The following is a 14,821-nucleotide window of genomic DNA, read 5'->3' as shown; positions in this document are numbered from 1 at the left end:
CTCTCTCTCTCTCTCTCTCTCTCTCTCTCTCTCTCTCTCTCTCTCTCTTTCCCTCTCTCTCTCTCTCTCCTCTTTCCCTCTCTCTCTCTCTCTCTCTCTCTCTGCTGTCACTCAAAATAACACAATAATGAATTCAGAAACACTATCAGGAATGAGCCCCCCCTTGTTTATGAAGCCCAATTCAGACTGCGGAATCTGAAATAACAATAGATCCCCTCCTCAGTCAAGCCAATCTTGTAATGGTAATAAGAAATAAAAGAGAATGGGGGAAAATGTAATAAACTAAAAAGAGAGAAGGAAAGAGGTGGAAGAGATGTACAGAGGCTAGAAATTCTATTGCACAAGAAGCATATTTAAGGTTGATTATTGAGAGGAGAGCAAAAAGGCCTTTAGAGGACATTTCTGAGGCAACTTTTTTCCCCTTTTTATCTGTCTCTCTCTGTGTTTAAACAAGTGCAGTGTCAAAGACAAAAGCGATTGTGTCGACCTTCTTTCACAGTTGAGATGTTATTGTTGATTACTGTAATTCAAGTTTAACTCAAAATTGCAGTGGGTAGGTGGTTTAGAGGTTGGGTGAGCTTGCTGAAAGAAGACAGCAGATGAATCTGCCGTATGTTAAAGAGAGCGTAAAGAAAAAAAAAGAAGCAAATAAAATCGACACATTATAAAGGAAGTCTGTTCACTTTGGGTTAGAGGAACGTGTGAGATATTAAAAGTAAAACAGAGGTATGACATGCCACATCCTGTTGCATACTACATAAACATACACCCTTCCTCCCCCCCCCAAAAAAAATAAAACAAAACACACACGTACACACTTATACATATATAAAACCAGGCCATGAAATGTATTTGCTTGTTTTTATCCTTTCTATTCAAAAGTCAAAAATTAAATACAAATGAAATCATATTGATGAGAGAAGAAATACTTTTCTCCACCTTATACAAATGCTGGGCTAATAAAGAAACACTGTATTAAACATTAAAGCACTGTTAGGCAAACAGACAGCACAACACTTCCTTCCCTGTACATCACACCTTTAGCTTGTAAGGGTTGGTGAGCACATGTTTTGTGCCATGGCCTGAAAGCGCAGCCCCTTGTGTATGAATACTTTTAAATAAGTATGTCAGAGATTCTGTCAAACTGCATCTTACTATGGCATAATTCCCCAATAAACACGCATATCCCTGTGCTTGTAAGCAAAGAAACCTGAAGGTCAATCTCAAGACAAGAGGGGGGGCTGGCATTATGCCCGCTGCACAGTGAGAGCTCCCTGCCTGCTCCAACTGAGCTGGGCAGCGATGTGGGATTTCAGCTGGTGATCACACTCTACCTCGACACTAACTCACACGCAGGGTGAATAGAGAGATGGGGAGGGAGCCGGTATAATAACAAAATATATAGAGATGGATAAATAAAGTTAGATAAAGCAAAAATAATAATGCATTAAATAAATGCATTAAATAAATACATAAAATAGAACTCACTAAATGTGTTATGTTGTGCTAGTGAGCCTATAGTTAAATTATGAGAAAAGTGGGTAACGTTATTTTGATGGTCCACATTCTACTAACAATAAGTAACTTTGCAACTACGTCAACTACCAGTCATTAGAGTACAATAGACTGTCTGCTCAATATCTGCTAACAATTTAGTTTGATGGTCCCACAACAGACATTCTTACTATAAGTGATTTGGCAAGTACAGGTACATGTCAACTCATTCCATTAACCCTAACTTTACAGTCTACTCTAATAAAGAGTTAGTTGACATGTAGTTGCAGATTAATACATGTGTTAGTTGACATGTAGTTGCAAGGTTACTAATAGATAGAATGTCTAAAGTGGACTATCGTAACAAACCGTAACATCAAAACACCCAGACTATAAAACTGTGCGAACAAGAATGTAACCTACAGAGCTACAGAGCTTTAAGCAACAAAGTGCAGATGCCGTAAACAGATTATAGGTGCACCAACCACTCTGGGTGGCACATACCTGTAACTGGGAGGGGGAGGGGGAGGGGGGGGAGGGGCACAAAATAAGTCAGACTCTCAAGAGTCATGTGAGAGGATGTTTCAGAACTCAAAACAATAATATGTGTGGCATGAATGTAATACTGCCGACACCTCAAAAACACCACACTTACGGCGAAATATGGTAGCACTAGCATCATGCTGTGAAACTGCTGTGGGCATTGAGTATTTTGTTAAAATATAAGGAAGAGAGGATGGGCCACAACATTGGGAAATTCTGCAAGGGAGAGAGGAGGGGGGGGCTCCAGAGTATACAGCAAAAGAGCATGCAAATGGTAAGATGGCAAGAGAGAGAGGAAATATTAAGTAATGGTGACATTGGCAAAACATCACATAACCAATTTCTCAGATTTGTGTTTATTAAAACTGGTCTACTTATGTACAATAAAAGCTATGAGAGTGCCAAAGAATCAATAAATAAATTGTATTTTCATTCTCTGTCCCATGATTCAGTTAGTGCTTAACATTTTTATTATTAAACACTAATCACTTTAATTCCAAATACCCTGCCAATCTAACAAAAGCTTGAGAAGAGTTTATAAAAGGCCATGAGCTAAATCTCAAAGTAGTAGTAAGGGAGATGCTAAAGAAAGAAAACTTCCTGCATTAAAATTCACTAGATAATTACTTCCGTAACATACCCTCCTTTCTGTTGACGAGTGTTTAGGTTTAATAGTCTCTGTAAAGAAAATAGGTTTTATCTTCTTCTCATTTTCATTAATTCCTAATTGGGGTGGGGGTTGTCTGTTATTATTCCTTAGATTAAAATAAACATAGCCCATTGCATGTTCAAACTCATCTCACTACATGAGGGTGATAAGGACTGGGAATAAATAAACAATTTCTTCTTTGCTGTTGAAATTAAGTTGCTTAGAGCCTTAAGCTAAGCCACTTTTTTTCTTTTTTTTGATGACTTAAAAGCACATTTTACCCAGCAAATGAAGTTCATTTTTTTGACCTGCTTTATATGTATATCTTTAATTAGTGTCTTGTTTAGCTTAAGCTAACTGATTATAACATAGACGTGACCTAATTAACAGCCTGGCTGCTTAACAGTGGTGTACCACCCCAAGGAATGAGAAAGTTACCTTTAAAACTTCTGTAATCATTAGCTGCAGCTTCACTTAATCCCACTAAACATACATTTTATCTCAAAAGCTCAGAGTTTCTCAGATGGGGCGAGTTTGCTGTCCCTCTCCCGTGCAGCAGGATGTTTTAATCACTCGTAACATGTCCGTACATCCGCATAGGTTTTCTATTGTGAGAATAGAATACGGATTTTTATTTTTATAGTTAACTTTATATTTAATGGATAAATTAATTGATGCTGAAGGATAGCCAAAGTATGGAAACCTCATTAATGGATTTGTTTAAGAAGACAGTAAATAAAGATACTAACTCCTTCTAAGGGTGTTTGATGGATATTTGAACAGTAACATTAAGTGTCAGACTTATGCATTGAATGTGCTGCTCAGATTTACACTGGTATTGCCACATTGCTAGCTGATTTGATCACCTACCCAAAGCCTAAAAAAAAAAATCACAATCACCCATTTTATATTAACTGAAATAACTGTCAAGACTACTAAAAGCACACATGCATTCACTTAATTTTCATTGGTGGCTTCACGCCATTAGCTGTTTATTGCTAGCTATTGCTAAAGTTGACTAATATCTAAGTTTTAAAGGCCTATTGTCACATATCCAAAAAAAAAAAAAAACTTTATGCATTACCTTTATGCAGAGAATATAGGAATCATGCTTTTAGGGTTTAAGACCAATTTCTCATGGAGCCTACTTGGTAGACACAGCTAGTATGCTAGTGGATCTGAACGACTTGCTACTGCCATCTCACCATTTGGCATCCCAAGGTTTATTCCTCAGTTGTTCCATCCCACTGTGAAATTGCTCTCTTAGGGTTGTAATTGTGTTACTTTGTAAAAATTCCATTAGATAATTGCTATTTAAATGTATCGATTTAACAAAACTGAATCCTGTGAACATCACACAATTTTGTTCCTGTAACGCCAGACTGATAAGCATATTTAAGGTATTTATGGTATTAAAGCATTTACAATTATTCTTAATGCTGTGGGTTTTCTTAAACCATCTTAAAACTTTCTTACCTGAAGATGGAGAAGAAGGGTGGGGACTGTCATCCTGAACACTGCCTGTTTGGGAGTGTCCACCTCCAGCACCGCTTTCCTCTGTCACATTGGAGGATCCTGGGGTGGTGGATCGGCTGATGGACTGAGATTCAGGGTCACTCGCTGAGCCACGCCTTTCGTCCAGACCATGCTGGGAGCTCTCCTCTAGGGCTCGACGTTCCTTGTTGTGCACCCGGGAGTGGACCACCATCTGGTGGTAGGTTCTAAAGACTCTGCCACAGTCAGGACACTCAGTTGCTTTCTCTTTCAGGCCAGCCAGGCTGTACTCAAGCCCTTGGCCTAGACCCAGACCCCCATGGTGAGGCAAGAACTCACGGTGGCTATCAAAGCTTACACCCTCATCTTTCAAGGACATCATGCCTCCACTTGTCTTCACTCCATGAAGGAGATCGGGATGTTGCTTCTGCTTGGAACCATCACTAGAGCCTAAGGTTGGGTGCTCAAGCTTATCTTTTCCAAAATGAACAATCCCAGCTGCACTGGCAAGTTCATCTTCTTGTCCATGCCCCCCATGATGCTGCTCTTTTGGCATGAAGGAGCGTTCCATAGCCATTCCACGTGCCATGATTTGCCAGGCTTGATAGCTGTTCAGGGGGTCCATCTCTGCCACCTTAGCTGCGGCTTGTAAGCGTTCCATACAGCTTGACTTTAGAGGGGGCACAAGGTTCAGGCAACCCAAGAGTGAGCGCTTTTCATTTTCCCCTAAGCCGTGGCCCATGCTGGCCATTGGGCTCAGGAGCTTTCCAAGCATTTCCTTCTCCTTCATAGCTATACCAGCCTTGGCCAGCATCTGGTGCTGCTGTTCAACCAGGCCTTGTTTGTCAGGTGTGAGGAAGCCACTTTGCAGACAAGAAATGTATCGCGAATACAGGTTGGCGTGGGCTTCTTGAGCCAGGCTACTCATGCTGTTCACAGAGGGCCTATCTTCATCAGCTCCTCCACCAACAGGGGGCTTGTTCTTTATGGCAAGCTTGTTTAGATGCACCTTCATATGATTCTTCAGGAACCAGGGCTCCTTGAAACGACGTCCACATATCTGGCAGCAATGTTCAAAGGAGTCCTTGTGTTTCCGCATGTGGCCTTTCAGAAACCAAGCTTGGCTGAAGACCTGGCTACAAACCTCACAGCGAAATTCATTGGCGGGCTTCTCTCCACTGCCAGCTCCTGTACCCTGTCCCTGGGCTGATTCAGCTGTAATATGGGTTTTCTCCACATGGCTGATGAGATCCTCCTCCTGGGAAGCAGCAAATTCACATAGGGTACACTTGTAGGGCTTGTGAAGAATGCGAATGTGGCGCTCTAGCTCCTCACGCTTCTTGAATTTACCCTTGCAAAAAGTGCACCGGAATCCTTGGGCTGGGTTGAGGGCTTGCTCATCTTGCAGGTTGGTACCTGTGGGCTTAGGTGAGGCAGATGGCTGGGTCAGTCCATCAGGCGAGCCCCCGATACTGGTTGGAGTGAGCAGGCCACAGGCAGAACCAGGCTGTTGCTGGTTGAGACTCTGGATACCCAATTGGGGTGGAAGAGGTTGAGAGGGCTGCAGCAAGCTGTTTCTCATTTGCTTATCACGTAAAATGGCCCTCTCTTCTAGTTCATGAAGAAGCCTGTTTTCCTCACGTACACGACCACGGCCCTTACCTAGATTTCCCAGTTTATGGGTGCGGAGGTGAATCTTCAGGTTACCTTTTTGAGCAGCTCGGTGGTCACAATAGGGACATTTGAAGGGCTTCTCTCCAGTGTGTGTACGCATATGAAGAGACAGAATGCTGTTGAACCGGAAGCGCTTGCCACATAGTGGACAGGGGTATTTACGGTTCTTGCGGGCATCATCTTCTATATCATTCATCTGGGACATGATTCCTAAGTTCTGCCCATTGAGAAATTGTTGCAAATCAACACGGCCATTGAGACCACTCAATGCTCCCACATCCATGTCACGGTTAAGCTGGTTGGCCAGTAAGGCCATCTGACTGCTTATTGGCTGACTAGCTAAGGCAGCGTGGGTTTTTTCATCCAGTGGCGTGGCTGCCTTTTCCTCTGGGATCTGTTGGCGACTCTGTAGCTCAGGAAAGGCATGACCCAGCTGAGCAGTCAGCTGATGCAGTTTCTGACTGATTGGGTAGCGGCCATTAAGTACTGCGTTGCTGAGATGGGTGTCAGCATCCGAGACCACCGAGGATACACCAAGGCACAAACTAGAGTCCTCCATCCTAAAGGATAAAAGACACAGAACAGGTATTGAGTCCACTATTCAGAGGTATGCAGTAAAAAAAGCACCACTAATACACTTGTTGTATTATCTCTGTGCACAACCAACATAAAAAACTGCACACTATATAATTGATAGTAAACTTATATGCGTACATCATGTAAATAGTAACAAATAGTAACAATAGAAATAAAGGTACAGTTCTTTGAACAGAACAGGTTGAGCACACTCTCAACTTTACCATTGTTTTAGAACTGTTCATGAAGAACATCCACTCTGCTCTCAGATTTCATGAAAAATAAAGACCTTTTCTCTTATACATTTTGAGATACTGTATAGTGTGGTGAAGATCATATTTCCGAGTTAAATAGCATCACAGCGTCAAGTCTGTCTTAGGCATTAGCGCAGACACAAAGGTGTTTTCTTTTTTTTGCTGAAGTGGGTGTAGGTTTGGAAACAAAACTCTAGATATATTATTTTGTGTGGATCTATATCTCAGATTATATACTGCATTGTCTGGCAAAGGAAATCACACCATACGACAGTTAATTCAGTTCATTCTTGAGTACCCCTTTGTGTGTCAGCAGTCTGAGTATGGTGTGAGGAAATGGTTAACAACGATGACTGCACTTCAGTGACAAGTGTGAAGAAAAAAAAGAGTGAGTTCATCTCCCTCTGATTTATGAAGTACTACATGTACTCTCACACTTGGGGAGAGAAGCTGCAACTCTCAGAACTTTTTCTCAAACAGTAACACAATTTTGGAGGCAATAATTACCCAGTAAACACGGCAAGGCGCCGCATAATTAAGCTACTTGGTCCCATCCTATCAGAATCCCTCCAATTACACGCCTTAATGAAACGGAGCAATGGTATTGTCATGAAGCTGCCGCAATACTACAATTATGATATTAACAATAGCACTTAAAACCAAGGGGTTACTCCAGTAAACACAAGCCCTTATCTCACTGCTGCGACACTTGTCTTGGCGTAATTTTCCATTAAGAGGCACATTACGTTTGATGCAAATCATTCTGTGTTCACCTTCTTTTTTCCCCTCTCTCTGTTCTCTCACTCTCGTATGGCTTCCGATGAGAAGAAAACAACAGTTGGCGTTATTGAAAGGGTTCCCAAAGTATCAGAGGCTTCCCAGTTATTTAAAATGGCCACAGTGTGGCCCAATGAACTGTCAGACTAAAAACAATACATGAGCAGTGCCTGTTGTCATCTTGATGGCTTGTGCTTATTTAGCATGCTATTCACCATCTTAAGGACGGATAATGATGTTGCTGCATTCCCCTGCAACTGACAGGGTCAAGCTTCAGAAACAATAAAGTGAGTTTTGCTTTGGTCAACAAAATATTGTATAATATCTCATTAAGCTGATTAGTATGCTGCCTGGTAACAGTGGCTATGCGCTTTAACACATGATTATGAATGTGAAATAAATGCACAGTGGTCTTTTAAACAAAGACAATGGCAAGAGCAGGAATTCAGGAAACTACATACAGAATTTATCTGCATTATTTGGAAACACATGTTGGTTTGTCTTTCTCACACACTCAGTGCCTCGGGAAGGGTAAAGTGTTCTGGGCCGGGGATCCCACACCCTTTGGTCATTAATAAACCTTTTAAATGGTGCAGATTGACCCAGTTTACTTATTAGAGAGGGACTACCTAATGACTCAGCACCTTCAGTCTATGGGCTGCTGACACATTATATTTCACTTTTCCTCATGGAAGTATGACAACTCCTGTGCAATTTCTTTTCTTCACATGACCCACTGCACAGGGAAACAAACAACTGATTTTTTTTTGTTGACAAGCTGAAGCAATGCCAACAACGATGAATTGGTCTGGTACAAAAAAAAGAAAAAAGAAAAGGAAAAAAGTGCACTTGCGGAGACAAATACACAACGACTATCAAACCAGCACATACACACAGTCTGCAGTTGAAGACAGTGGGCTTGGAGCACATATTTGCTGATGCTCTCATAAGAACTCTAATAAGGGCCGCCTGTTCTTTAGCTATTTGCTCTTCCTACGCCATGTCGGTTGCAGTCTTATCTCTCCAACATGAATAAAAACACTGAGGCCACTTCCAGTCGCTGCTAAACACACTGTGGGCTGCTGCTGAATGCCATTCCTCTTTTGTCCAGAGCTATAACTCCGAGGAATTTAAAAGAAAAAAAATGCTGGAATCTGGATGTGAACAATACACTGTAGGTGTATTATGTATTTAAAGACTGGGTGTGTTATAAACACACTCACGCGCGTAAGCACGTGCGCTGCAAATTATACATGGCTAAGCAGTTCTGTGAGGATTTTTGATATTCAGCAAAAAGTAATACAGGAGTAAATGCAAGACAAATATAAATCACGGACGGTTCGCTCTGCCAGGTCATCTAATTAAAGCAACGGTCTTCAGACAAAGGCCTAAAAATGCTGGGTGATGTTTGGGTTTAGCGCGACGCCTCATGACTTTGGAGTTTCTTTGGGTAGCGAGTTGTTCAAATTGCTTTTGTCGACGTCGCAGCAAGTCCTGGCAGATATCAGACGAGGCCCTTTTTGAATGTGGCTAGCATGCCTTCTGCAATAGAAATCTATGATTTAAGCGAGGCATGATGAGCAGTTGCTCATTTGGAGAGATAACTGCTTGCCCTTTTCTTCAATTTGATTTCCTTCTTTATCTTTACCATATAACAAAGGCAGATAGACAAAGGAACAATGTGAAATGAACTGACGAATCCAGTTTGTTTTTGAACATAGCCTCGCCTGACGACTATATGCAAATTAAGTGCATTAATATGCCTTCCTTGCTCCCAAGTCATTTCATTTTTTTTTCTGATTAAAAAGGACATTTCATATGGTTAAAGAGGTGTCACACACACACACACACACACACACACTCACTTCTGCAGAGGCAGACAAAGTATTAAATTCATATGTGAACGTAGACGCCTGACACACATACACCCGCAAACAATAACACACACAGTCTGCAATATTTTAGAGAGCATCTATAAATAAATAAAGAAATGAATACATTAATAAATAAATTTGATACTGGGAATACTTTAAGGGAGGCATCACTACGGAACAATTATCAGTAAAGTGCATATTTTCCACAGTATAATTAGCAGAAACTCCAAGCCAAAAGCCTTATCTCAAACGAAACAAAGTCATTAAAATCTAAATACATCTGCTCTTAAACATCGGCACGCTTAATGCAAATCTGAAAATGCCTCCAAAACCAAATTTGCAGAGCAGCAAGCACATTTGGAGGGCATTTTGTCAAAAATGGCACACACTGTTATTTTAATTCAGAAAAAAAAAGATTAAAAAAATGTTACGCACAACTCGGTCCTTCAAATTTCCATGTGATATTTCACGTACAACTTTACCTAGGAGAATAATTAAAACACCCCATTTCATAAATCCACAGCACATTTAAGGTTTCAGCATTCAGCTTTTCAATATATCTTCAGCTATGCTTGTCTCTGTTATCTGCATTTGTAGGATGCCCTGCAAAGTTTCGCTGCCAATCTTTCCTCTGTTAGAAATGCTAATGCCTCACCTATTTGGATCAGTGCCATTGAGTCGTGGCCCACAGCATGTAGGCCTGACAGCAAACACGGTGGTGGCTCCTTGTCCCAGACCCCCGTCTCCCTCTCCCCCCTCCTCTCCCTCTCTCTCTTTCTTAGGGCTGGGGCAGTTAGGTTAGCCAGGAGCTAGACGAAACGACGGAGTCTCAGTGGCCTGATACTACCTGTCACACGTAGCGTAACAGCAGCAGCGTGCTCTAATTAACGCGTGCACCACCGCCGTGTCTCTTGAAAAGCCACTGAGACTTCCTTTAGTGCACTGTCACACAGGGCCCAGTGGCATGCAGCTTTACAGTCTGTGGTTAATACTGAGCCTTTCAAGCAACATGGCAAAACAACCGGATTTATGTCTTATCTTTACCTCACTTTACATCACATTCTGTTCACTCTTGCAAGCTCTGCAAACCACATCTTAATTAGAGGGTGCAAACGCCACCATCAGACTGCTGTCCTTCTCTTCTTATCTTAGCTTTGTCAAGCAGGGCCATTGTTGTTAACACCAGGGAAGACATTGTTTGATTTCTGCCTTAACCTCACGTCAAACAACTGTATAAGCATATAGCAGGATCTACTAATAGAAACGCAAACACAGCAGTGCACGTTGTGGCAAGTGTGATGCAAGTGGCAAGTGTGATGCACAGACGTTTAACAAAGGTATTTCTAAGATATTTGAACTGATTGTGGTTTCTGATAAAACCTGCAGTAAGCTTTGCAAAGTGCATGAATATGTGTTGCATTATCTGGCATTTAGATTGCTTTCTGGAGGGCCAGGCTTTGATTTTTGGGACGTCAAGGAGAACGCGGCTAAATTAAGGCCACTGTAGCGACAAAATATTACATTAAACTTGAGGTACCTGTGCGCGTTCACGTCCTTGAGCTGATCCTCTAGTGGCCTCTCACCAATCAACACGGAGGGCAGAATCAAGGTTCCGTTTAAAACACACATAAATACACACAAACTCACTAACACGCAAGTAAACTTCAGCCTTGAAGGGGCTCTGAACAAAGAGTTTTTAAGTGTACAGCTAACCTCAGAGAGGACATAAAACCCATCTAATCCTTAAATGTTCTAGATTACACAGCATGTTCAAGCCCTAAATCAAATAACACCGAGCAGATCTGGCTCTTTCGGGCTTTGCGTCTTTATATAACATCATTTTGGTGTCCTTCTGCATCCATGTTTGGGTAAAGAATGTGTACATTTACAGAAAACTGTAGTTTCAAGGGAAAAATCCATCGACAAGTAAAACAAACCGAAGTCAAAGTATTTGCGAGTTGAAATGAAAATAAAAATATAGATCGCGAGGCCATTAGCTGCTCTGTTATTATGAAGCTTTATCGACCAAAATCCATTGACTAATTACTATGCAGTAGCTGATTAATTAATTATGAAAGAGGTCATCGCTATTGATAAATCAATCATTATTTACAGAAAGTGCAAAAGTCAGTTTTATTTCCTCTGAATCATTAGCGGCCCCCGTATAAAGCAAAAGGGAATGAACTGTTTGGTGTTTGAAAATGGCTGCCATATGTTGCATATTTAATGGATGCAAACGGCACTGCATGTTATGCAGTTATGGGAATATGGCCAGAAACGTACAATAACAAAATCATAAACCGATAGCGATAGTTAAAATCATTGCACGCTTATCAGCGAGGTCCGATCTGTCCTTCTCTCTCTCCTTCTCTGCTCGTGTTTAGTCTGTTGCAGGTGGTCTTCAGAATAGTTCTAATTAATCCAATAAAACGTGGCTTGTTTTTCTTCCTCTCGATGCTCTTTGACTGAACTGGATTATTAGTGGCTGTAATGAGGCATTAAGCAAAGGTTCCCAGCACAAGACCGAAACTGAATCAAACAGAAGAAACGCACGCAGCCTGAAAGGCAAACTCGTTCTCATCCAGCAAACAGCTCGCTGCATGATGCAGGTTGTTTTCTTATTTGTGGTAAGACAGTAAGTGACCTAATTATACCTAGTTCATGGGTTGCGACACCACCACAGACGAATTGTTACAGTTACAAATACACATGTCTTGTGTCACCTTCCTCTCTACACGGTTCTACCTTCTGTTAGCTCAACCCGCAAAACTCTCTCAGTCTCTGTCGGTGTGTCTCGCACAATATGTCATTGAGAGCATCTTAAGAGAACATTTCAACAGGTAGTTCAGCTTTCAGCTCATCTCTACAGATCAGTATGAGCCCACGAAAGGATGAGCAGAGAGAAAAATGCTGCTCCTTTTATCCTGTGTGTCTGACAGGCTTGTTGGGATGCCAGGGGAGGGAAGATCAGTGGGAGACCAAAGAATTCCCACAGTTCATTGTCCTGGCCTGCTGCATCCTCATCCTCATCATCATCCAGAGCCGGCCTGAAGCTCAAAGCCTCCCTTTATGCTAAACATTTGCAGCATTATCCCGAAGACCAGCAGATGTGCTCTGTGTGTGCGTGTATGCGTGTGTTAGAGAGGTACAATGGTAGTCACAGCGTGTCAAGCCTCCTGCCTGTAGATCTCAGACTGTGAGAAGGGGAAAAAGATGGATAACTGAGCATTTGTTAAATTGTAGAGGTGGGATAGAGGGGGTCTCTGCATAAAGATTGAGATAGTTACAAAGAAAAGCGCTACACTGTTCACCTCACTCACAAAGAAAGAAAGGAGCCAAGTCAAGTGACCAGCACTGTAGGCTAAAGTAGCATAAAACATACTGCACTAAAGGTCAACGAGTGACAATTCATCTCTAAAACTTTCCCTTGTGGTTTCTACCCAAAACTATGGAGAAATATCAATTGTGCATGAAGTGGCAGTCACTAAAAAGTGAAACAATAATAATAATTGAAGCTTTTGGTAATCCCATTAGAAACACAGGGATGTGTCTTAGTGGTAAAGCCGAGCGAGTTGTGGTCGAACCAGCCATCACGCATGACTACACATCAGCACAGAAAAGCCGAAAAACAATGAACACAGTGTGGCGATGGGCAAAAGGGCCATCATCCAAGCCTTACATCATCTTTCCTCCAGCTCAGGACAATTCTGACGGATACTACCAGAACTCATTAAATAAATAAAAAATCAGATCAGACCTCTATTGTCGGAAAAGAGCGCTACATACATCCACCAAAACTGCCACTGTTGTATCAAGCTCTGAACTTTTAAAGAGATAGTTCACCCAAAAATGGAGATTCTACCATCATTCACTCACCCTCATGTCGTTCCAAACATGTACGACTTTCTGTAAAACACAAACGATATTTTGAACTATTTTTGTCCATAAAAAAGTCAAAGGGCTCCAAAACTAAACTAAAGCATATTGCCTTTAATTGTGTGGACAAAAAAAAAAAAGAAGACTTTTCAGTTCTTCCTTTAAGGACACCAAAGATGACCTGACTAAATATGATATGAAGCTGTATCACAATCAATTAATTGACTGTCTGAAGGTGACAGTCTGTTTTCTCTCGACACTCTCTCTACCTCTCAGCTGCGGCGAAAAAAAGATTACCTTTGTAGAAAACTTAAATGTCAATGTAACCCCCAAATAAGTGAATATCAGAAATAATTGCTGTTTTCTTCTCGCACATGCTGGTTTTGTGCGTATGAGTTTTGCATAATGACTCCAACAAGGGGTGTTGTTTTGACAGGTGCTGAAATCGAGTCGAGAGGAGAGGGAGACAAGGTTCAATTTAGTTTGTGAATCTTTTAATTGTTGCATGGCTAATTAAAATAAAAGAGGAAAAAAAACGGAGAAAAGAGAAAAAGAGAGAGAGATGTGACTCAATGTTCCTGAGTGTTTAATGTTGCATGTGTGCATACATCGGCCCCAAATCGTGCCTCCAAGCCGCTCAATGTAAGACAGACAGTACAGGAGAGAAAAATCTGCCGCTACTTCAACATACTTACCAGCTCTTCACAACCGCAGCCTGTAGTTTGGAGTTTTCACAAAACAAATGTATGGCTAATTAGAGATACTCATTAAGGGAGGCAAGTCAAGTAATTATTTTACATCATGCCGCTGTTAATTGAATGATTCTTCAATGTCTTTTGAAAATATCTTCTTTTTTTTTGTCTTTCCGTTTTCCCCCTACACACACACACAGAAAGAAAGACGATAAGACTATAAACAGGTACCGTAGCCATATGCTCTTGAATGAAAAAGCACTTCTGTCGTGGTAAATGGGCTTTTTAAATATTGAACCGCTGCATGTCTTTTTAATATGGCTGATGTTAAATCTTCTTTATTCTGTCAGTTTGATAAACTCCCCGAGCTAAACTGAGAGAAAGTTTCACTTTTGTGAGAAAGCCCACGTTGGAGGCATACAGTTATACAAGCATTCTCTGTCCATAAAGCATGTTTTTAAAAAGCAGCCTTCTCACATCCTGTTTAAGAAAGCCACTAATCTTATCAAAGCCATCAGGAAGTCAGAGTTGACTGGAAATGCTCATGAGTCTTTGTATATGTTACAAGTATATTTTCTAATTTTACTTTGTTTTATTTGGTGTGTTTTTTTGTCTGCTGCTCTATTGTTTGTCTGTGAATGGTAAGACGAGATAGGCCTACTAAAGCTGTGTTTCTTCCCTTCATGGTCGCTCATCACCGCTAAGCAGAAGAGGAAGACTGTGGAGAGTGAGTGTATGTTAAAAGCCTCTCTTTATTAAGAGAAAAGTGTGTTTTATTGTGGGCTAATTGTGAGGAGAGGAAGTGTGTGTGGAATGGGTGGACTCTGGAGAAAGGGTGGAGGACCTCAGGGAGATCAGGGTACATGTTTATTTATCAGGCTTTATCGGAAATGGTGAGGCCACAGATCCCAGCAGGAA

The 14,821-nt window shown here is 41.3% G+C and overlaps 1 protein-coding gene across 1 annotated transcript; it reads right to left on the bottom strand.

Moving 5' to 3' along the window:
* Positions 1 to 2,944: 2,944 nt before the first annotated feature.
* Positions 2,945 to 10,103, bottom strand: LOC306994308 (zinc finger protein 536-like). The gene is made up of 2 exons (XM_079639919.1): positions 9,991 to 10,103; positions 2,945 to 6,414 (listed from the first exon to the last, which is right to left on the bottom strand). The coding sequence occupies exon 2, from the start codon at positions 6,411 to 6,413 to the stop codon at positions 3,888 to 3,890; it is 2,526 nt and encodes an 841-aa protein (XP_079496045.1). The 5' UTR covers position 6,414; positions 9,991 to 10,103; the 3' UTR covers positions 2,945 to 3,887.
* Positions 10,104 to 14,821: the final 4,718 nt, after the last annotated feature.

This window comes from Phoxinus phoxinus (genome assembly GCF_949152265.1).
Source record: "Phoxinus phoxinus genome assembly, contig: scaffold_149, whole genome shotgun sequence".
Lineage (NCBI taxonomy): Eukaryota > Metazoa > Chordata > Actinopteri > Cypriniformes > Leuciscidae > Phoxinus > Phoxinus phoxinus.
This window is presented reverse-complemented; position numbering and strand designations above follow the sequence as displayed.

Excerpts from the sequence above, each read along its gene's own strand:
- LOC306994308 (XM_079639919.1), bottom strand. The coding sequence starts at position 6,413 with ATGGAGGACTCTAGTTTGTGCCTTGGTGTATCCTCGGTGGTCTCGGAT.